At 38.1% G+C, this 25,369-nt stretch overlaps 2 protein-coding genes across 2 annotated transcripts; both read left to right on the top strand.

Annotated features, from left to right (window-relative positions):
- Nucleotides 1-5,300: 5,300 nt before the first annotated feature.
- On the top strand, nt 5,301-6,433 carry LOC118934655 (olfactory receptor 147-like). The gene has a single exon (XM_036930300.2). It carries the CDS (start codon nt 5,501-5,503, stop codon nt 6,431-6,433), a length of 933 nt encoding a protein of 310 aa, XP_036786195.2. The 5' UTR covers nt 5,301-5,500.
- Nucleotides 6,434-10,935: 4,502 nt separating this feature from the next.
- LOC118934581 (olfactory receptor 8B3-like) lies at nt 10,936-11,886 on the top strand. The gene has a single exon (XM_036930186.2). It carries the CDS (start codon nt 10,936-10,938, stop codon nt 11,884-11,886), a length of 951 nt encoding a protein of 316 aa, XP_036786081.2.
- The last annotated feature ends 13,483 nt before the right edge of the window (nt 11,887-25,369 follow it).

Raw genomic sequence — 25,369 nt, 5'->3', positions numbered from 1 at the left:
TAGTGACAAGGTTGAGATACCCAATATAATGAGTGGATTAGGGGCATGGGGAGGGGTTGGAACACTTACCAGGCTCTTTTTATGCATCAGGTATGTTTGTGCACATATGTTATGTGAGTTCATTGATTCAATCCCCCACAACCTTATATACTGCTCCTTTTAGTAGTCTCATTTTAGTGATATGCATAGGTAAAATGAGATGCAAATATATATATATGCATATATATTTATTTATATAATAATATAATATTTTACTACTGCAGTCCCAGAAGCTTTCAGAAAGTGCTAGAAATGGCAAGTGACAATGCCCCAGACCTTCCTCCTTCATAGACCTGTGAATGGACTCCAGGAATGATGAAGGAATCGACAGAGGGAGGCACTCAACCCTCTGCCCTGGGGAATAGGAACTCCTCGTGTGAAATTATAAAGTGCGTAGAACATTGAGTCTCCAAGGATCCAATGGCAGGTCTGTGACACAGGACGGAAACACAAGCTCCCTATTTTCTACCCTTGGTAGGCTCCTTTTATTTGGAAAGAGATCACCGGAGAGAGAGTATTTTCTGCTTTTCTAATCAATTTTCCCAGAGTTATGGGGCTAGGAATAGATTCTCATTTGGGTCAAATGGTTGTTTTGGAGCTCATAGTTGTTTTTTGCTGTCCTTGCAAGTGAAGGAGCCCTTCATGGCAAATTCTCCAATAGAAATAGTGACCTGCTCCCGGAATACCCTTCTCACCATGTCAAAGACAGGCTTTTTTTCTTTTTTCTGACTCTTTCATTGTCAGAATCTTAGACCACTTAGGACTGTAGACAAAAGGGGCCCTGAACCCCAGCAGCAGTGAGGCCTCCAGGTAAAGGAGAGGTGAGGGTTAAGTCAGCTCTGTCTTGGTGATTACCTTTCAAACCCGAAACTACATAAATCAGGGCTTGTGGGGAACACTGCCTTTTTATTGCTCTTTTCAGCACTGATCCTTAATGGAGACACAGAAGATGGACGAATGATGTGCAGAGACACTCATCATCACTCTATCAATTTACAGCTGGTGTCTCCTCTTAGTATGATCTACACTAGTATAATTGCTTGAAGAATTCACAAGCATTCTGCAAATTAGGACTTCATCGCTATTTTGAAGTGTTTGAACAAAAATGTGAAATTGGCTCCGATTGGTTCAATATCAAGTTTGTCAATGAAAGAAAAAAGCTCTGATATTATTTGAATGATTTCATGTGTAAACTTGGGGGTGGTTTTAGAAATGATTAAAAACTGTTAATTTTACATTGGATATTGTTTATTATGGTGCCTGTAAAACAGTATGGCTATAATTATTAAGAATTCTTAATTGTTGCTTAATTCACTAAATCTGATAGAAAAATATGTTCCAGAGGTTTCTGAAGATATTTTATCTGTGAATATTATCCAATAAGTAAATATTCACAATTCTGTTCTCAGTGTAAATATAATTTTTGAGTTATAAATGATTTATGTTTATATGGCATGCACTGAAAATACTGATTTTTTAAACTCTACCATCAAACATAACACATTATTGAAAAGTTCACAGAACATTCATTTATAGTTTAATAAATAATGAAAACAAGTCAATATCATCTCTACCCAGGTCATAAAGTATTGCTGAAATAGGTTATTCAATATTTATACCTACATTTTTCCCCATGTGGCCCCCAAAACCTAGTCCAAGAATATGATGATATACGTTAAGTTGGTAAATAGTTTAGTTAGTCCAATGCGGACCAGTGAACTGTGTCCACTCAGTACCTAGGTCAACTTTTGTTTGATGTCTTCATTTTTGTTGAACTATTTGTATAAACACATAATTAGTGTTAGAAAAATGAGGTGCTATATATTTTAATTTTGTGAGATTTTGCAAGTTTCCTTCAATTAAATGTTTGGTAGACTGATGTTAGTATTACATAGAATCATGTAAATAATGTACTCAAAATGTTTTGGAGAGAAAATACCTAAATAAGTTTAGAATGCTGTTCTGGTCTTTCCCTCTAAGTTTTTTCGTACTTCTCAGATTTTTGATTCCTGTACCTATCCCGTAGCACCGAGCCATTCAAAATAAGTACCGGCCTTTTTTGTCTCTCCAAGACCGTACTTTTGTATTGTTGGTCCCTTCCAAACAGCTCTTTTTGTGGGGAGGGGGAATTTTAAAAAGATAACCATTGGAGAAACTCTGAAAAGTAAAGATAAATATATACAACTTAATATAATCAATTTTCCAAAACTGAAGAATTTTTTCAGTTTCTGGTGGACTCACTCAGCTTTGCAAGTGCTTAGAAATATTCTTTGTACATACTCATTGCAACTCCATTAGCCACGTGGCAGAGTTCTTCCCGACTGAAGAGACATAGAGGGAAGCCATCTGTTGGCTTGTGGAGAAGATTTAGTTCATGAGAAAGTAGGAGAGAGAGATGGGAGGTGAGTTCTTTTGCCTTGTTGTCTTGCTTGCTTTGTTTGAAAATAGTTGCTTTTAAATGTGATTTTCGGAGCGATGGCAGTCATTTTGTGACCATAAGGTGAACAGCTTCAGGACAAAGGCCAACAGTCTGAGGAGAATGGAATGGAAGGGCCTGGGTCCTTGAGAGTGTTTATTTCTTGAACCAACCCTGGACACTGCAGCTCCAGATCTATTAGTGTGTGAGAAGAGTAAGAACCTCTCTTATGAATTTTTAATTGAGCATTCTGGAAGCTGAAAGGAGAAACTTTCTAATTAACATGAGTTAAAGCCTATATTTCTGAGATATTAAATAGTATATTATTTTAACGGATTTTATTAAATTATTAAATTAATTTTATATTAATAATTACTTTTAATTAATTGTTAAATAATATATTATTTTAATGGTCTATTGTGGAATAGTCTTGCAGTTTTCTAGTAAGCACTGAAGAGAAAAACTGAAATTTATTATGATATAAAGTATGAACATACTTATACTTAAATGTAAAAAATATTCTTCATGTGGCCAATATGTTTTGCTTTTTATAGGCTTGTGGTCTCTGAAATGTAAATATTCTCCAACGTTCTCTTTTTTTATTTGGAGAGGAGAATTTGCACAATACTTAGTGTGCTCGAAATATTTATATCTTTCAGAATAATGCGTTCACACTATTTTTTCTATCAAATTTATCTCTCATTTGGTATCTTCTTTCATTTTCTCTAAAGCTTAATCAGAATTTTGAGACTTATACTTTTATTATAAAGTTTTAGTTACTCATTGGGTTGAGACCCAGTAAAAGTTCTTGAATTAGGGAAGAAAACTGCTTTCCAAGCTTATTTTACTATTATTGAATATGGCCACGTATGAGGGATATGTGGGAAAATGCTAGGGTAATAGGAGCCACTGTAGTTCACCAGTACAGTTCACATAAAAGCTGAAAAGGCTGGAACAGTGTGGTGCTGAGAGAAATGGATGGAAATCAGTGCTGGTGTGGACTCTATAACACTTAGCATGTGAAAAATGCGGGAAACAGTCTGAAGGTTTTCACCAAAGAACAATATAATTTATAGGATTATTTGTGGAGTACCTGCTGTGTGCTCTGCACTATACACAGTACAACGAGAAGAGCCATAAACAAGACAGAATATTTATACTCACATAGCTTAACAGTTTATAGGGGAACATGGGAACTAAAGAGAAAAAATGTGTGATGCATGTCTTGATGGTCTATCCACTGTTAGTTTTGTGTATGTAAATAAGGATATTGATTTACTGTTTACCACAGCCCAGGCACTGTTCTAACATTTTATATATATTTTTCATAATTATCAAATGAACCTAATGAAAGAGATTTACATTTATCACTGCTTTTGAAATCATGAACCCGAGGCATAAGCCGTTAGGTAGCTTGTCCAAGTTAGTAACCACGGACGTAGTTCTCAAATACATGTTGTCTGGCTCCATATCCCAAAGACTTTTCTGTGATGAGATGGAATTAATGACTTCATTTAATGAAATGTTACATTTAAGGACATAGCAGGATCCTCAGGTAGATATTTTCAAGAAGTGTTTACAAGGAAAAACTTGAAAAGGGAGAAAGGCATCAATGTTTTTTTCAGGGTGGAGGAGATAAACGAGAGGAAACAAATGAATTGAGGTGGTACAATTTTTTGAATATTCAGGTGACAAAATCAAGAAGCCTCTGATCAGACTCTGTAAAATTTCCATTTTAAGTTTTGGAAGAAAGACATAAGGAATCTCTACAATAAGATTTTCCTTTAAAGATGATGACAGAAGGGAGGGAATTTATTTCTGCCTCTACCTTTGGGGACCAACAAAACTAAAGATAGGTATAAAGTAGCTTAAATATTGAGTCCCTAAGGAACGGAAGACAGATGATGGTCCAGAGGGTAAATACAATCCCCCTATTTCTCTTTTACACATAGACTCTATTCCTCGGGGAAAAGACTGAGCAAGCATCTACCCTGTTTATAAGCAAGTGCACTTTATCATTAAACTCACATTTAATCTCCTGTGTCTTACCAAGTGGTGAGTGTGATGATAACAAAGGTTATATTTGGCTCTGCTGCTTTTGAGGTTTCAAAGTCACAATGAGAAGTTACGGTGTGTAGTTTGGAAAGATTTCCAGGGCATATCTGCAATAAGTCTGGGCTGCATACTTTTATAATTAAAAGAACCAAAGTCTCAAAGCCTGAAATTGCCTTTATAGGACAAGGGTAGGTACCAAAGATAAGGGAGCACTGATGTTTTCTGGCAGAAGGAGGGTGAGGTGAGTTTCTGAATTCCGTTTATGTCAATGTCCTTGTTGTTGTGAGATGGGTGTCCTGAGATCTGAGATATGCCACTTTCCCATTGGCTGAAGTTCTGAGATTCAAGGGAAACTGCTTGGGAGCATGTGTTGGAGGGGGCGGTGTCAGGTGATGTGCAGAGTTCAGAGAATTTGGGGGTGCAGAATCCCAGGTTAAGCTCCCTCCCCATGGGAGGACCTCTCACTCTCTGCGTTTATGGGTCTTACCTTGGCACGGGCAGTAACAGCCCCTCCTAGACTCTGGTCCTTACTTCTGGGATAGAAACAGCCTCCTTAGTTCTCATTCCAACAAGGTTAATGTGTATAGAGGTAGCACCAGGCTGCTAGGTTCTCTGCCTCCAATTTTACTGGTGAGGGGAGGGCTTCAGTGAATGAGAGATGGTGAGACCAGAGAAGGGAAGGTCTGTCTTGGCCCACCTTTCTTCTGTCTCATCCCTTAGGTTTTCCAGTAATCTGTTTTGCCTATGGTAGCACTGACCTCTGTACTTTAAATATGTGGTGCCCATTAGCTCTATCTAGATTATTAGTGCTGTGTCAGTGTCATTCAACATAATGTTAATGGTAAAGGCAGATTCTATATGTACAGATTGGGCTATTCTTCGATATTCCCAGTATATAGCCTCTCATGTCAGATGAGATATTGCAGGAAAAACTGAGTTGTCCTTTAATATAACACTTTTCCTCTTGACCACAGATCCCCTTAGAGAAGAATGGCTTTTGGAAATGGTTCTTCAGTTACTGAATTTATTCTTCTGGGATTAACAGACCAACCAGATCTCCAACTGCCCCTGTTCTTCCTGTTTCTAGTAATGTATATGGTCACTCAGTTGGGAAATTTGGCCTTGATAACTCTAATTGGGCTGAATTCACACCTGCACACCCCCATGTACTTTTTCCTGTTGAACTTGTCCTTCATAGACATCTGCTATTCTTCAGTATTTACACCCAAAATGCTGATGAATTTCTTATCGAAGAAGAACATTATCTCCTACATGGGGTGCATGACCCAGTTCTGTTTTTTCTGTTTCTTTGTCATTTCTGAATGCTATGTGCTGACATCAATGGCCTATGACCGCTATGTGGCCATCTGCAACCCACTCTTGTATAATGCTGCCATGTCCCCTAAGGTGTGTGCCACCCTTATGCTTGGTTCCTACTTGATGGCCTTTTCTAGTTCCATGGCCCACACTGGATGCCTGCTGAGACTGACCTTCTGTGATGCCAACACCATCAACCATTATTTTTGTGATGTCTTTCCGTTGCTCCAGCTCTCCTGCACTAGCACCCGGGTCAATGAGCTGGTGGAGTTAATTGTGGCGGGCATCAACATCGTTTTTCCCTGTATCACCATCTTTGTCTCCTATGGTTTCATCATCTCCAGCATCCTCCAAATCAGCTCCATTGAGGGCAGGTCCAAAGCCTTCGGCACTTGCAGTTCCCACATCATTGCTGTTTCTTTGTTCTTTGGATCATGTGCATTTATGTATCTCCAACCTTCTTCTGCTGAATCTGTGGATGTGGGAAAAATCTCCTCTGTCTTTTATACCAATGTGGCCCCCATGATGAACCCCATAATCTACAGCTTGAGGAACAAGGATGTTAAACTTGCTCTGAGAAAGACCTTGAGCAGGAGAAAGCTCTGATGCAAAACAGTATCTCAGCACCGGTAGTCACAGGACAGGAAGATTTTGCATGTTTATTTACAATATTTTTAGTGGCAGTTTTTTTATCCTATTTCTTTTTCACCATAGCACAGGAAATTTGATGAGTCTTCCGTCAATTTGTTTCCAATTTTTTAAGTATATGTTCATCAACAGTTTCATAATTTCTTCTCCTTTTTCTCATTATTCTTATTTAAGAATAATGTTATGGAAGGAATTCATCAGTTTTTTGCATTGTGATTCTGAGGATTGTTCTCTTGGAAAAGATGAGTCTGCAAATGATCAATAAAGTAACACTAGTGTGACCTCGTGTATTGCGACGTGACTTGCCTGCCTCTTCTAATATGCTATTGGAAGTGTGAGTAAGGTGATCTGTCCCTACTCTTTCAGCCTCCCATGGGCAGAAATGTGACTCCTGCATATGCCAGTGTTTCACAATTACAGCAGATTCCATGAAAAATCATGAAATATTGCTCACTTTGTATCTGTAAATTCTGTGTGTTGAGGTTCTTTTAGCAGAAATTTCATTTTTGTTCTTACACTCAAAGTAGCACATAATGAATTGTCAGTGTACATTTATTAGGTTGATAGAATACTGAAACTCGGATAAATGGTTTACTTAAAGTCACACAGCTTCTTGAAGAAACGTCTAGAACAGACTATTAGTCCCCTGATTTGAAAAGTACTCTTTCTGGTATGCATTCTACTATATTTTTATTTTCATAAACATGAAATATGAGAAAACATTTCTATTTTCAGAGCTGACTTTTTGTGCAAAAAAAAAAGAGTGTGGCAGTTTCTCCAGAACATGTCATTAGTCCATGACTCATAGAGACACATGGACAATAAATAAGAGGTCTTCATTAGAGAAAGGATTATGGCATTTTGGAAACTACACTTCATTCTGAATGTATTACCTTTTCTGTAAACTACTGTAATTATCCTCCACTATCCATAATGCTTTATTGAAACTTACAATACACAGTGACATACTAATGGTCCCATGAATGCAGAAGCATGGCTGTGGCTGTATTTGTGGGGGTTCAGGGACTGAGAGGACAGCATCCTAGGAAGGTACAGCAGTGAGTGGTAATCAAAACTCATGAAGAAGGAATGGAAAATAGAGGAATTAAAGAAGGAAGCCCTTTCTATAACTCTCTTTTCTGAAAGTCTCTAGAAATATTATGGGAATGACAGGGAACCTGTGGATAAGATAAAAGCTGAAGTCATTTGGTATAGAAACAGTTAAACTTACTTGCTCGTGGACCTGGGAACAACTAGATCAGCGCTGTTTTAGTTGTTTTCCATGTGCTACTACCATGTGGATTTTGATGTACAAAAGCCTCAAATTGTGGCTGGGAGAGTAATGAGAATGACAATAAGCAAATATGTGGTAAAGGAAATAAATTGTTCAGTGTATTTTCTGTAATTGGATGTTGATTATTTTTCTCCTGAGCAAACAGGCAAAAGGAGGTTGCTCAAAAACTTTCATATGACATGTTAAGTGGCGATTTAAATGTTCTCAGATAATTGTAATAATATTTACTAGTTTACTCTTTTTCTAATTTCCACTCAATATATAGGTATTTTGAAATTTGGCAAAGCTGGATTGATGGCCTTTTTGTGCTTTTTAGATATTCACATTTCTAAATTCTTGTCTTATGGCTTTAAGTGACCTCATATTCCCTGACTCTAATATTAACATACTTGATTTTCACTTCTCTAGTTTATTTAATATGCAATAGCTGATCTTGGTCAGAGTTTAAATTTCCTAACTGCTTGTTTTGATAAAACTGCTCTCCGTATTGAAAAACACATGTATCTCAGTAAGTAAATAATATCTGTGCTATTTGGGAATTTTTTAGACATTGCAGAGGTGCATTCACACTTTCATGTACTTTTCAGAGGTTGTGTATTTTATAGTTTCATTTGTTATCTTCCAAATGACCCAGCTACAGAGATGGTCAACAGGTTAATTGTTGCCAGAAGACAGAGATGAAGGCTGGGATGTGGTGTTGAGTGTCACTATAAAGGGTGGTGTAAGGAAGTTGCCCTGTGGTAGTGGAGCAGTTCTGTACCCTAACTGTGGCAGCAGCTGGATTAACAGATGCACAAACACAGTGACACAGGACACAAACACACGATACTGCTGAAAGCTGAATAGAATCTGTGATCCTGTTATACAGTAACACCAATGTCAGTTTCCTGGCTTTGCTATTGTACTACAGTCATTGAAGATGTCACTATTTTAGGAAGTTGTGCGGATTTCAAGGGATCCTGTGCATTATTTTTACAATTTCCTGTGAACCTATAGTAATTTCAAAATTAAGAAACAATAGTTTCTTTCTCAGAAGCATCATCATCACATTAATACATACTTGGGAATTCTAAAGCCATATTTTCCTGAAATGATAGCTTAATAACATTATTGAACAATAAAGTCTGAAATAAATGAAAAATATTCTTTTCTTTATGTCTGTAAAATTTGTGTTAACACTGATTATTTAAGGGAGTCAAATACCTAATAAATACACTTCACTGAAATGTTCATATATCTTTATAAGCTTAAATTCTTCTTTTTAATTGCAGTATCTTGATACACAATCTTATATTGGTTTCAAATATACAGCACCGTGATTCAATAGTACCCATATTATTAAATCCTCACTCCTCTAGTGCAGTTACTATCTATCAATGTGGAAAGATGTTACAGAATCATTGACTATATTCTACATTCTCTACTACAGTCCCCATGTCCACCTTATATTGTTATTGTGAATTACTGTGCACATTTGTCCCCTTCTCCCTCCCCCCATGACCTGCCCCAACTCCTTCACCTTGTTACTACTAGTCACTTCTCAGTGTCTAAGGCTCTACTACCGTTTTGTTTTGAACTTAATTTTAACTAATATGTTACCTAGATTAGTAATTAAAGAAATTTTCAGTGACATCCATTCTTTGTACCTTCCTAGGGAATGGCAGAGCATTCCTTCTCCTATGCCCTGGGGAACGTGTAATCCTTGATGGGTTATGGACATTTACTGTTGCAATTAGGGTTTAAGTATAGACACCAACTTCTTCCCTGTAGAGCTCATCATGATGAGAAGGTCCCAGGGGACAACTATAACTGCCTTTCTGATCAGGTCCCAAGAAATATAAGCTTTGAGCCAGTGCCATGTGTTCTGTGACATGGTGACTCAGGTGTCAAGTCTGTGGTTTCCCTTCATAGTTTCTTAGTAAATTTATAAAGACAAGTTTGAGTTTCACCTCAGACTGACTCTTGGAACATTCAGGTTTTGAGATCTATTCTCTGACTCTTTTGCTAATAAAGAGAGAAGAATATTCTCTGACTGCAGCTCCTTGACTTTGATACCACAAAAGCCAATTCTTCTTCCAGGATAGTGGAGATGAAATGCATGGAAAAGGTCACCACTAAGTTGTCTCAATGAAAGATGAGTGAGTGAATCAAGTTTCTATTTTTCTTTCACTGCTGCTGAAATGAGAACTGTGTATGTTGAATACGAAGAAACTCCAAAGTACGGAGCTCTGACTCGACTCCCTGCATTCCTGTCAGCATACCCTCTCTGTGGTGGCACCATCCGCATTCTGGTAGCGAGGAAGCTGTCAGTATATAGCAACACCCTGGATATAGCAAGTGACACATGTAGGATATGGCAAGATCAGAGGAAGAACAGATATATCTCGTTCTTAAGAAAAGTTTTTAACCGAAATACACTATACATATAGAAAAGTTAAAATGTTGTCAGTTTTCAGCTTGATACATTTTCACAAACTTCACAAGTAATTAAGTCAGTGCCCAAATTAATTATGGTTCTCTTTCATGCGCTCCTGCAAAACCAAGGAAAGCTCATGCCCCTTCCTTTCTTCATTCTCTGTCCAGCTAGGATGGAACAAAGGAGGGGAACGTGTAGAAACACAGGAATGCATGGTTAGGTATAAACTGTAGGCTACCCAGGTTCTCCTCAATACCTGTAACAATTGCTGGTTCATGAAATCTTGTACCTGGAAGTCTGTAGATTATCATGAATTCCCTTTGGGGAACAGAATTACACATGCTGTCTGCCCTGGAGGAATCCTCTTTTTCTTGATGGTCATCAAGGAGATCTGAGGTTTCTGGTAGTGTGATGGAAACATGAGTAGGAACTGGAAAGGGCAGAATCAGAGGAATAGGAGGGAGAGACGGGGATGCATCCCCACAACTGAAGCTTCTCAGTAGGTAGGCTTGTAACTCAGCTCCTCCATGCCTTCTGTCCTCAAGGAAAGACAGGAGCCATTGCTTTGAACATGCAGCTCATGCAAACAAAGAACAGGTGTGTGTGTGGCAGCCTATGCAGACTGTATGATGCAAAGGAGGACTTAGTTGATTTTTGAAGTTCTGAGTCCCCTTCTCACAGTGATTTTGTGAGGAGAGAGCTGGGTCCTCTGTTAATGGAATTTTCTTCTCTTCTTATAGGTTTCTGGAGATGAAAATGGTGGCTGGAAATGACTCCTTAGTGACTGAATTTATTCTTGCTGGATTAATAGACCGCCCAGAGCTCCAGCAACCCCTCTTTTATCTGTTTCTCATGATCTACATTGTCACCGTGGTGGGCAACCTTGGCTTGATCAGTCTCATTGGCCTTAACTCTCACCTCCATACCCCCATGTACTATTTCCTTTTCAATCTGTCCTTCATTGACCTGTGTTACTCTTCTGTTTTCACCCCCAAGATGCTGATGAACTTTGTATCAAGGAAGAATATCATCTCCTATGTGGGATGCATGACTCAGCTGTTTTTCTTCCTCTTTTTTGTCATCTCTGAATGCTATATGTTGACCTCAATGGCCTACGATCGCTACGTGGCCATCTGTAAGCCCCTGCTGTATAAGGTCTCCATGTCCCATCAGGTTTGCTCCATGCTGACTCTCGCTGCATATGTGATGGGATTCGGTGGAGCTGCTGCCCACACAGGGTGCATGCCTAGACTTAGCTTCTGCAGTGTGAATGTCATCAACCATTACCTGTGTGACATCCTCCCTCTCCTCCAACTTTCTTGCAGCAGCACGTATGTCAATGAGGTAGTAGTTCTCATTGTCGTGGGAATTAATATCACAGCACCCAGTTTTACCATCCTGATTTCTTATATCTTCATCCTCACCAGCATTGTTCATATCAAATCTGGTCAAGGAAGATCAAAAGCCTTCAGTACCTGTAGCTCTCACATCATTGCTCTTTCCCTTTTTTTTGGGTCAGGGGCATTCATGTACCTTAAATATTCCTCTCCTGGATCTATGGAGCAGGGAAAAGTTTCTTCTGTTTTCTATACTAACATAGTGCCTATGCTCAATCCCCTGACCTATAGTTTGAGGAACAAGGATGTCAAAGTTGCATTGAAGAAAACACTGATTAAAATACAAAGGGGAAATATTTTCTAGTAAGAAGCAACAGCAATGTGAAGAAATTCAGTTTTTTAATTAAGTTATATTGGTGTTTTTCAAAATGAGCATTAATCCATAGCCATGTTGCTTGCACAGATTGAGTTACAATAGGTGTAATAGACTTGTCTTAGCATTTCCCATAAAGCTTACCTTGTGTCATGTCCTTGCTTCTGTGTGTCCATCACTTGCAGGAGTTAGCTAAGTAACTAATAGCATGTTTGTTAAAGGAACACATGCACTGAATTCTTTTTTATTTTTTAATATTACTTTTTGTCTACTGACTCCTAATCTTAGACAAATATGTTGAGGTTGATACGTTACATAAAGTTAAAATTAGAGAGATCTGAGGTTTCTTATCTAGACACAAAAGTGGGAAATACTGCAGAAATATTCTCATTTTTAACCATATTGTTTCTGTTGGGCAGTATGAGTAGCTTTTCTTTCTAATCATGCATACAACTTAAAGTAGGAGCAGAGCCCCAGATGTTGTCCTTTTGTTCTATTTTTCTTATCAGTTTTCCTTTTATTACTCTAAATTTCCTTGTTGCCACTGAGAATGGCAAAATCTATATCACATCCCACATACTTCTGAGAGCCCCTGTCAGCACAATGTATTTAATATTCAAGGGAATACATATAACTCTACCATTCATTAAGTATCACTGCTGTAAGAGGGGATGATTAGTAGAATATTATATAAGCATTTTATCAGGGTGGGTGGTGTATTATAAAACTTGCATTCATTATTGTGTAAAATGATACTAAATATGTTGAATGAGAACATACAGTTCTTCATATAAATTTTATTATTTATCACTTAAAGGAAAATGGTGTATCTAGTGTTGGAGAAATATTTTAGCCATTGTTTTCCTTATCCAATGAGGTTTTTCATGAAATAGGTGTATGTTAATAAAGTATATTCCTAGCAACATTTTGCAAATTTACTTAAAACTTGTCTCATCAATAGACAATAGATGTATTTGACTACATGCTTTTCTGCTATCATTTTTCTATTTGTGCAGTAGTTTTCTCATTTGTATAGTTAGTGTATAAAATAAAGTAGTGGGTCAAGATATACCTGTAGAAGTGAATTACCTTGTTTGACTAACAACATTAATAAATATAATGTAAAAGTGATTAATAAAACAATTATAGATAGCAATAAATAATGAATCAGAAAGAAATTTGGGGTATAATTTTTTTTGCAAGTAGATTGTTAGCAGACAGGGAGGTGTTGCTAACTGCCCTTCAAGAGAAGCCCCTGCAGGGAGCATCCCTCACTGGACGTCTAATGCTGATAGTCTGTTGGATTCACCATAGTGTTCAGGGTCCATGCTCACTCTGCCATGTGCCCAGCCAGGGGATTACCATGGTTGGTCATGCACTAGCTGGTGAATTTCTGTATAACACAAGCCTCTTCTGATAGGCAATCTGCTTAGGGACTTTCTATCACAGACGTTTTAGGACCACACTATGGTCTGAGTTTTTTCCTACCCAGTTTTTCCTTCAATTTCTCTGTCAGGTGACAGACTTTCATTCTGGTCTGAAGGCCTTTATTATTGACTCTCACTACTTCCTATTTTTATCCTTCACAAGCATTTACCACAATGAATGTCTTGTGAATTTGTTTGTTGGCATCTACTGCTTGAGGGATTCTATATGACACACAGGATTTACACTAACTGATTTTAACACTTAGTTTTAGGCTTTGAAATTCAAGACAGATTGGGTTTGTTGTAAAGATAGACAAATAAATCCATAGGACAGAATAGAATATTCAGAAACAGATCCTCCAAGGATGTAGCCAATTGATTTTTGACTATGGAACAAAGTAATTTTATAGGTACAGGAACATCTGTTCAAGTGCTGGGAATACTAACTATTCATGAGGAATACATGAATTTCGATCTCTACCTCACACCATGCACAAAAATTAATTGTAAATGGATCAAAACTATATACCTAAAAGTAACATAAATCTTCTAGAATAAAGCAGAAAATTATGTTGGTGTAGGTGTAGACTTTTCAGATGCTAGGAAGCACTAAAGAAAGAAAGAAAAAAAGACAAAATGAACTTCATTTAAATTACAACATATGTTTATCTGAAAATTTTTCACAGGCAAGCTACTGAGTAGAAGAGTATTTGTAACACTTATATCTTTAAAAGGTACGGTATCGGAATATATAACAACTTAATAATTATATCTCAGTGATAAAAGGACCTTTTCATAAGTGGACAGATGATTTGATAGATACATCCCAAAGAAAGGTGTGCAAACAGCCAATAAGTACATGAAAATGATCCATACTTGCTGCAGCCCCCAGATGTATAGTCAGGTGGACAAGACCCCATAGCCACTGTAATAACCCCGTTGCTTCATTGCCTTGAGCTGAGCCCTAGAGTTGCTCATGCCCTTGGGCTTTATTGTATTTCATTTTATTCAATGATGTTTAATTTTTGTAAAATCGAATATACAAATATGAAGTATACCATTTGATGGCTTTTCTGTAAGTATTAGCTAATTTAGTTATCCAGAAAATGTTAGGGAGCATTTCCACAACCTCATAAATTCCACTCTTGAACCTTCCAGTCAATAGCCAGGCCCTATCCACCACCTGAGGTAACCATTGCTCTGATTTCTATTACATATATATCAGCAATTCTCTAAATACATGACTTTGTCACTCAAGTTACATATGCCAGTGTTTGGAGAACATTTTGATTGATTCAGCTGGTGTGGTGAGAACACTGTTGGCATCTAATGGGCAGAGACCAGGGTTCCTTGCAGCCTGTAATTCACAGACCATCTCCACGATAAAGAATGATTTAGTTCACAGTGTCAATAGTGACAAGGTTGAGAAACCTAATATAATGAGTGTGGATTAGGGGCAGGGCAGGGGGAGAGGGTTCTAACACTTACCAGGCTCTTTTTATGCATCAGGTATGTTTGTGCACATACTTTATGTGAGTTCATTGATTCAATCCCCCACAACCTTATATACTGCTCCTTTACTTATCTCATTTTAGTGATATGCATAGGTAAAATGAGATGCATATATATATATAAAAGGTCAAAGAAGTTATATCCCAGTCTGCAGTCTCATGTGTAAGGACTTTTAAGTCCAGTTTTAAACTCATTCAGACTTGATGGTCCCTCCTGCTCTCTTTACCGCTCTGCTTTGGGTAGGTGAATCCACAAGCACGGGGAGTGCCAAAACCATGATTTGATATTTTACTATTGCCATCCCAGAAGCTTTCAGAAAGTGCTAGAAATGGCAAGTGACCATGCCCCAGACCTCCCTTCTTTATAGACCTGTGCATGGACTCCAGGGATGATGAAGGAACTCACAGAGGGAGGCGTTCATCCCTCTGCCCTGGGGATTAGGAACTCCTGGTGTGAAATTATAAAGTGCGTAGAACACTGAGTCTCCAAGGATCCAATGGTAGGTGTGTGACCCAGGACGGAAACACAGGCTCCCTAATTTCTACCCTTGGGTTCCTTTTGCTTGGAAAGAGATCACAGGAGAGGGTATTTTTGGCTCTAATCAATTTTCCCAGAGCTACAGAGCTAGGAACAGATTCTCATTTGGGTCAAACGATTGTTTTGGAGCTCATGTATGTTTTTTTCTGTCCTTGCAAGTGAAGGGGACCTTCATGGCAAATTCTCAAATAAAAATAGTGACTGCTCCTGGAATACCCTTTTCACCATGTCAAAGACAGGCTTGTTTTTTTTATTTTTTTCTGACTCTTTTCATTGTCAGAATCTTTGACCGCTTAGGACTGTAGACAGAGGGGCCCTGAAACCCAGCAGCAGTGAGGCCTCCAGGTAAAGCAAAGGTGAGGATTGAGTCAGCTCTGTCTTGGTGATTACCTTTCAAAAGCCAAAGTGCGTAAATCAGGGCTCGTGGGGAACACTACATATTTATTGCTCTTTTCAGCACTGATTCTTAATGGAGACAGAGAAGATGGACGAATGATGTGCAGAGACACTCCTCATACCTCTATCCATCTACAGCTGGTGTCTTCTCTTAGTACAATCTAAGCTAGTATAATTGCTTGAAGAATTCACAAGCATTCTGCAAATTAGGACTTCACTGTTATTTTGAAGTATTTGTATGAACATGTGAAATTGGCTCAAATTGGTTTAATATCAACTTTGTCAATGAAAGAAAAAAAGCTCCTACATTATTTGAATGATTTCATGTGTAAACTTTTGGGTGGTTTTATAAATTATTTAAAACTGTTAATTTTACATTGAATATTGCTTGTTATGGTGATTGTAAAAAATTATGGTTATAATTATTAAGAATTCTTGTTCTTTAATTACTGGTTAATTCACAAAACTTGATAGAAAAAATATGTTCCAGGAAAGCAGAGATTATCATTAAGGTTTATGAAGATATTTTATCTGAAAATATTATCTGATAAATAAAATGTTTGAAATTCTGTTTTCACTGTAAATATAATTTTTGAGTTATAAATAAGTTATGTTAATATGGTATATATTGAAAATACTGATTTCTCCTATTCTACAATCAAACATAACCCAGTATTGACAAGTTCACAGAACATTCATTTATAGTTTAATAAGTAATGAAATCAAATCAACATAATCTCTACGCAGGACATAAAGTATTGCTAAAATAGGTTATTCAATACTTATATTTTTCCCCAAGTGGCCCCAAAAACCTAGTCCAACAATACGAGATATGTAAGTTGGCAAATAGTTTAGTTAGTCCAATCAGGGCAATTGGACTGTGTACACTCACTACCTAGTTCAACTTTGGTTTGATGTCTTCATGGTCGGAGAAATATTTGTATAAACACATAATTAGTGTTTAAATAGTGAGGTGCTATATATTTAAATTTTGTGAGATTTTGCCAGTTTCCTTCAAATAAATGTTTGGTAGACTGATTTTAGTATTCACAGAATCATGTAAATAATGTACTGAAAATATTTTGGAGAGAAAATACCTAAATAAGATTGGAATGCTGTATTGGTCTTTCCCTCTAAATTTTTTCATAATTCTCAGATTTACATCTTTTTGATTCCTGTGCTTAAACTGTTGCACCTAGCCATTCAGAATAAGTACCAACTCTTTTTGTCTCTTCATAACCATACTTTTATTTACTTTGTCACTTCCAAACACGTTTTTTTTGCTGGAATTTTAAAAAGATAACCATTGGAGAAACTCTGAAAAGTAAAGATAAATATATACAACTTAATATAATCAATTTGCCAAAACTGAAGATTTTTTTTTCGGTTTCTGGTGGACTCACTCAGCTTTGCAAGTGCTTAGAAATATTCTTTTGTACATACTCATTGCAACTCCGTTAGCCATGTGGCACAGTCCTTCCCGACTGAGGAGACATAGAGGGAAGCCATCTGTTGGCTTGTGGAGAAGATTTAGTTCATGAGAAAGTAGGAGAGAGAGATGGGAGGTGAGTTCTTTTGCCTTGTTGTCTTGGTTGCTTTGTTTGAAAATAGTTGCTTTTAAATGTGATTTTTGGAGTGATGGCAGTCATTTTGTGACCATAAGGTGAACAGCTTAAGGACAAAGGCCAACAGTCTGAGGAGAGTGGAATGGAAAGCTTGGGTCTTTGAGAGTGTTTATTTCTTGAACCAATCCTGGACACTGTAGCTCCAGATCTATTAGTATGTGAGAAGAGTAAGAACCTCTCTTATGAATTTTTAATTGAGCATTCTGTAACCTGAAAGGAGAAACTTTCTAATTAACATGAGTTAAAGCCTATATTCTTGAGATATTAAATAGTATATTATTATAAGAGATTTTATCAAATTATTAATTTTTAAATTAATAATTAAGTTTTAATTATTAAATAGTATATTATTTTAATAGACCCTTGATGAATGATTTACAGTTTTCTATTAAACACTGAAGAGAAAAACTGTAATTTAATATGATATGAAGAATGAGCATATTTATACTTAAATTTTAAAAATATTCTTCAGTTCATGTGGCCAGTGCTTTTTGTTCATTATAGTCTTATGGTCTCTCAAATGTAAATATTCTCCAATGTTCTCTTTTTTTATTTGGGAAAAAGAATTTGCACAATACTTAATGCTTATATCTGTCTGAATGATGCTTTCACATTGTTTTTTTCAATCAAGTTTAACTCTTACCTGATATCTACTTTAATTTTATCCAAAATTTAATCAGAATTTTGAGACATAATTTTATTATAAAATTTTAGTCATTCATTGGGTTGAGAACCACTAAAAGATCTTAAATTAGGGAGGACAAGTCTGTGCTTTCAGAGCTTATTATCTTATCATTGGATATGGCCATGTAAGAGGGAGTATGTGGGAAAAAGCTAAGATAATAGGAGCTATTACAGCTCATTAGTACAGTTTGCATAAAAGCTGAAAAAGACCTGAACTTGTGTGGTGGCTGAGGGCAATGGACGGAAGTCAGTGCCGGTGTAGACTCTATAGTACTTAGCATGTGAGAAATGTGGGAAGCACTGAATGGTTTCATCAAAGAAAAATGTAATTTATGGAATTACTTATGGAGTATTTGCTGTGCGCTCTGCACTATACACAGTACCATGAGAAGAGTCAAAAACAAAGTAGAATATTTATCCTCATATAACTCACAGTTTATAGGGCAACATGGGAATTAAAGAGAAAAAAATGTGTGATAAGCATCATAAAGGTCCATCCACTGTTAGTTTTGCCTAAGTAAAAAAAGATATTGTTTTACTGTTTACCACAGCCCAGGTACTATTCCAACATTTTATGTGTATTCTTTTCATAATCATAAAAACAACCTAATGAAAGATGTTACAATTATCAATAATTTTGAAATTGTGAATCTGAGGCATAAGAGCCGTTAGGTAGCTTGTCCATGTTAGTTATCATGGATGTAGTTCTCAAATACATGTGGCTCCATATCCCCAAGTCTTTTCTATGTTGATATTGAATTAATGACATTATTAATGAAATGTTACATTTAATGACACAGCAGCTCCTTCAGGTAGAAATTTGCAGGAGGTGTTTAGAAGAAAAACTTTAAAAGGGAGAAAGGCATCAATATTTTTTGCTGCATGGTGGAAATAACCAGGAGAGAGAACAACTGAATTGAGCTGGTACAATTTTTGAATATTCAGGTGACAAAATGAAGAAGACTATAGTCAGACTCTAAAATTTCCATTTCGAGTGTGGGAAAAAAGACATAAAAAAATCTCTAGAGGGGTGGAAGATGGTGGCGTGAGTAGAGCAGCAGCCATCTCCTCCCAGAACCACATATATCTATGAAAATATAACAAAGACAACCCTTCCTAGAATAAAGACCAGAGGACACAGGACAATATCCAGACCACATCCGCACCTGAGAGAACCCAGCGCCTCGCGAAGGGGGTGAGATACAAGCCCCGGCCCCGCGGGAGCCGAGCGCCCCTCCCCCCAGCTCCCGGCGGGAGAAGAGCAGGCAGAGCGGGAGGGAGACGGAGCCCAGGGCTGCCGAACACCCAGCCCCAGCCATCCGGGCCAGAGTGCAGGGCGCTCGATACTAGGAAAACAGGGCAGCAAGAACAGTGAGCGGGCACCGGAGGCCGGGCACTGAAGGACACCAGAAAAGTGAGCGACCAATTTTTTTTTTCTGTTTTGTTTTGGTGAGCGCTTTTTGGAAGTCTTAAAGGGTAGGGACCCCAATACTAGGGAAACAGGGCAGCAAGACCGGTGAGCAGATGCCTGAAGCTGCCGCCGGAGAATAAAGAAAAACGAGTAGCCACCTTTTTTTTTTTATTTTTTGGTGGTCGTTTTGTTTTGGCGGGTGCTTTTTGGAAGTCTAAAAGGGGCAGGGCAGGTCACTTAATCCAGAGGTAGGGAATCCTGGGATTTCTGGGCACCCTAACCCCTGGGCTGCAGGGAGCAGGGAGGCCCCTTACGGAGATAAATAGCCTCCCAGCAGCTCCTGCTCCAATGCGACTCCACCACTTTGGAGCAGCTGCCCGAGCCAGGCCACGCCCACAGCAACAGCGGAGATTAACTCCATAGCAGCTGGGCAGGAAGCAGAAACACTGTCTGCACGCAGCTGCACAGCACAAGCCACTAGAGGTCGCTGTTCTCCCAGGAGAGGAGGGCCACAAACCAACAAGAAAGGAAGTCCTTCCAGCCGTCACTCGTCCCAGCTCTGCAGACTATTCCTATCACCATGAAAAGGCAAAGCTACAGGCAGACAAAGATCACAGAGACAACACCAGAGAAGGAGAGAGACCTAACCAGTCTTCCTGAAAAAGAATTCAAAATAACAATCATAAACATGCTGACAGACATGCAGAGAAATACGCAAGAGCAATGGGATGAAGTCCGGAGGGAGATCACAGATGCCAGAAAGGAGATCACAGAAATGAAACAAACTCTGGAAGGGTTTATAAGCAGAATGGATAGAATGCAAGAGGCCATTGATGGAATTGAAATCAGAGAACAGGAACGCATAGAAGCTGACATAGAGAGAGACAAAAGGATCTCCAGGAATGAAACAATATTAAGAGAACTGTGTGACCAATCCAAAAGGAACAATATCCGTATTATAGGGGTTCCAGAAGAAGAAGAGAGAGGAAAAGAGATGGAAAGTATCTTAGAAGAAATAATTGCTGAAAACTTCCCCAAACTGGGGGAGGAAATAATCGAACAGACCACGGAAATACACAGAACCCCCAACAGAAAGGATCCAAGAAGGACAACACCAAGACACATAATAATTAAAATGGCAAAGATCAAGGACAAGGAAAGAGTTTTAAAGGCAGCTAGAGACAAAAAGGTCACCTATAAAGGAAAACCCATCAGGCTAACATCAGATTTCTCGACAGAAACCCTACAGGGCAGAAGAGAATGGCATGATATATTTAATACAATGAAACAGAAGGGTATTGAACCAAGGATACTGTATCCAGCATGACTGTCATTCAAATATGATGGTGGGATTCAACAATTCCCAGACAAACAAAAGCTGAGGGAATTTGCTTCCCACAAACCACCTCTACAGAACATCTTACAGGGACTGCTCTAAATGGGAGCACTCCTAGAAAGAGCACAGCACAAAACACCCAACATATGAAGAATCGAGGAGGAGGAACAAGAAGGGAGAGAAGAAAAGAATCTCCAGACAGTGTATATAACAGCTCAATAAGCGAGCTAAGTTAGACAGTAAGATACTAAAGAGGCTAACCTTGAACCTTTGGTAACCATGAATTTAAAGCCTGCAATGGCAATAAGTACATATCTTTCAATAGTCACCCTAAATGTTAATGGACTGAATGCACCAATCAAAAGACACAGAGTAATAGAATGGATAAAAAAGCAAGACCCATCTATATGCTGCTTACAAGAAACTCACCTCAAACTCAAAGACATGTACAGACTAAAAGTCAAGGGATGGAAAAACATATTTCAAGCAAACAACAGCGAGAAGAAAGCAGGGGTTGCAGTACTAATATCAGACAAAATAGACTTCAAAACAAAGAAAGTAACAAGAGATAAAGAAGGACACTACATAATGATAAAGGGCTCAGTCCAACTAGAGGATATAACCATTCTAAATATATATGCACCCAACACAGGAGCACCAGCATATGTGAAAGAAATACTAACAGAACTAAAGGGGGAAATAGACTGCAATGCATTCATTCTAGGAGAGTTAAACACACCACTCACCCCAAAGGATAGATCCACTGGGCAGAAAATAAGAAAGGACACGGAAGCACTGAACAACACAGTAGAGCAGATGGATCTAATAGACATCTATAGAACTCTACATCCAAAAGCAAAAGGATATACATTCTTCTCAAGTGCACATGGAACATTCTCCAGAATAGACCACATACTAGGCCACAAAAAGAGCCTCAGAAAATTCCAAAAGATTGAAATCCTACCAACCAAGTTTTCAGACCAGAAAGGCATAAAACTAGAAATAAACTGTACAAAGAAAGCAAAGAGGCTCACAAACACATGGAGGCTTAACAACACGCTCCTAAATAATCAATGGATCAATGACCAAATCAAAATGGAGATCCAGCAATATATGGAAACAAATGACGACAACAACACTAAGTCCCAACTTCTGTGGGACACAGCAAAAGCAGTCTTAAGAGGAAAGTATATGGCAATCCAAGCATATTTAAAAAAGGAAGAGCAATCCCAAATGAATGGTCTAATGTCACAATTATCGAAATTGGAAAAAGAAGAACAGATGAGGCCTAAGGTCAGCAGAAGGAGGGACATAATAAAGATCAGAGAAGAAATAAATAAAATTGAGAAGAATAAAACAATAGCAAAAATCAATGAAACCAAGAGCTGGTTCTTCGAGAAAATAAACAAAATAGATATAAGCCTCTAGCCAGACTTATTAAGAAGAAAAGAGAGTCAACACAAATCAACAGTATCAGAAACGAGAAAGGAAAAATCACGACGGATCCCACGGAAATGCAAAGAATTATTGGAGAATACTATGAAAACCTATATGCTAACAAGCTGGGAAACCTAGGAGAAATGGACAACTTCCTAGAAAAATACAACCTTCCAAGATTGACCCAGAAAGAAACAGAAAATCTAAACAGACCAATTACCAGCAACGAAATTGAAACGGTAATCAAAAAACTACCAAAGAACAAAACCCCCGGGCCAGATGGATTTACCTCGGAATTTTAACAGACATACAGGGAAGACATAATACCCATTCTCCTTAAAAGTTTTCCAAAAAATAGAGGAGGAGGGGTACTCCCAAACTCATTCTATGAAGCTAACATCACCCTAATACCAAAACCGGTAAAGACCCCACCAAAAGAGAAAACTATAGACCAATATCCCTGATGAACGTAGATGCAAAAATACACAATAAAATATTAGCAAACCGAATTCAAAAATACATCAAAAGGATCATACACCATGACCAAGTGGGATTCATCCCAGGGATGCAAGGATGGTACAACATTCGAAAGTCCATCAACATCATCCACCACATCAACGAAAAGAAAGACAAAAACCACATGATCATCTCCATAGATGCTGAAAAAGCATTTGACAAAGTTCAACATCCATTCATGTTAAAAACTCTCAGCAAAATGTTAATAGAGGGCAAGTACCTCAACATAATAAAGGTCATCTATGATAAACCCACAGCCAACATTATATTGAACAGCGAGAAGCTGAAAGCATTTCCTCTGAGATCGGGAACTAGACAGGGATGCCCACTCTCTCCACTGTTATTTAACATAATACTGGAGGTCCTAGCCACGGCAATCAGACAAAACAAAGAAATACAAGGAATCCAGATTGGTAAAGAAGAAGTTAAACTGTCACTATTTGCAGATGACATGATACTGTACATAAAAAACCCTAAAGAATCCACCCCAAAACTACTAGAACTGATATCAGAATACAGCAAAGGTGCAGGATACAAAATCAACCCACAGAAATCTGTGGCTTTCCTATATACTTACAATGAACCAACAGAAAGAGCAATCAGGAAAACAACTCCACTCACAATTGCATCAAAAAGAATAAAATACCTAGGAATAAACCTAACCAAAGAAGTGAAAGACCTATACCCTGAAAACTACAAGTCACTCTTAAGAGAAATTAAAGGAGACAGTAACAGATGGAAACTCATCCCATGCTCGTGGCTACGAAGAATTAATATCGTCAAAATGGCCATCCTGCCCAAAGCAATATACAGATTTGATGCAATCCCTATGAAACTACCAGCAACATTCTTCAACAAACTGGAACAAATAGTTCAAAAATTCATATGGAAACACCAAAGACCCCGAATAGCCAAAGCAATCCTGAGAAAGAAGAATAAAGTACGGGGGATCTCACTCCCCAACTTCAAGCTCTACTATAAAGCCATAGTAATCAAGACAATTTTTACTGGCACAAGAGCAGAGCCACAGACCAATGGAACAGACTAGAGAATCCAGACATTAATCCAGACATATATGGTCAATTAATATTTGATAAAGGGGCCATGGACATACAATGGCGAAATGACAGTCTCTTCAACAGGTGTTGCTGGCAAAACTGGAGAGCTACATGTAGGAGAATGAAACTGGACCATTGTCTAACCCCATATACAAAAGTAAACTCAAAATGGATCAAAGACCTGAATTTAAGTCATGAAACCATTAAACTCTTGGAAGAAAACATAGGCAAAAACCTCTTCGACATAAACATGAGTGACCTCTTCTTGAACATATCTCTCCGGGCAAGGAAAACAACAGCAAAAATGAGTAAGTGGGACTATATTAAGCTGAAAAGCTTCTGTACAGCAAAAGACACCATCAATAGAACAAAAAGGAACCCTACAGTATGGGAGAATATATTTGAAAATGACACATCTGATAAAGGCTTGACGTCCAGAATATATAAAGAGCTCACACGCCTCAACAAACAAAAAACAAATAACCCAATTAAAAAATGGGCAGAGGAACTGAACAGACAGTTCTCCAAAAAAGAAATACAGATGGCCAACAGACACATGAAAAGATGCTCCACATCGCTAATTATCAGAGAAATGCAAATTAAAACTACAATGAGGTATCACCTCACACCAGTAATGATGGCTGCCATCCAAAAGACAGACAACAACAAATGTTGGCGAGGCTGTGGAGAAAGGGGAACCCTCCTACACTGCTGGTGGGAATGTAAACTTGTTCAACCATTGTGGAAAGCAGTATGGAGGTACATCAAAATGCTCAAAACAAACTTACCATTTGACCCAGGAATTGCACTCCTAGGAATTTACCCTAAGAATGCAGCAATCAAGTTTGAGAAAGACAGATGCACCCCTATGTTTATCACAGCACTATTTACAATAGCCAAGAATTGGAAGCAACCTAAATGTCCATAGGTAGATGAATGGATAAAGAAGATGTGGTACATATACACAATGGAATACTACTCAGCCATAAAAAGAGGACAAATCCTACCATTTGCAGCAACATGGATGGAGCTGGAGGGTATTATGCTCAGTGAAACAAGCCATGCGGAGAAAGAGATATACCAAATGATTTCACTTATCTGTGGAATATAAGAACAAAGGAAAAACTGAAGGAACAAAACAGCAGCAGAATCACAGAACTCAAGAATGGACTAACAGGTACCAAAGGGAAAGGGACTGGGGAGGATGGGTGGGTAGGGAGGTATAAGGGCGGGGGAGAAGTAGGGGGGTATTAAGATTAGCATGTATGGGGGGGTAGGAGAAATGGGAGGGCTGTACAACAGAGAGAAGGCAAGTAGTGATTCTACAACATTTTGCTATGCTGATGGACAGTGACTGTAAAGGGGTTTATAGGGGAGACCTGGTATAGGGGAGAGCCTAGTAAACATAATGTTCGTCATGTAAGTGTAGATTAGTGATACCAAAAACAAAAAAACAAAAACAAAGAAACAAACAAAAATAAGGGCAGTTCCTGTGTGGTAACCTCCAATGAGTTCTATGCAAGGGTATAAAGGGC

The sequence above is a fragment of the Manis pentadactyla genome, chromosome 13 (genome assembly GCF_030020395.1).
Source record: "Manis pentadactyla isolate mManPen7 chromosome 13, mManPen7.hap1, whole genome shotgun sequence".
NCBI classification, from domain to species: domain Eukaryota; kingdom Metazoa; phylum Chordata; class Mammalia; order Pholidota; family Manidae; genus Manis; species Manis pentadactyla.
This window is presented reverse-complemented; position numbering and strand designations above follow the sequence as displayed.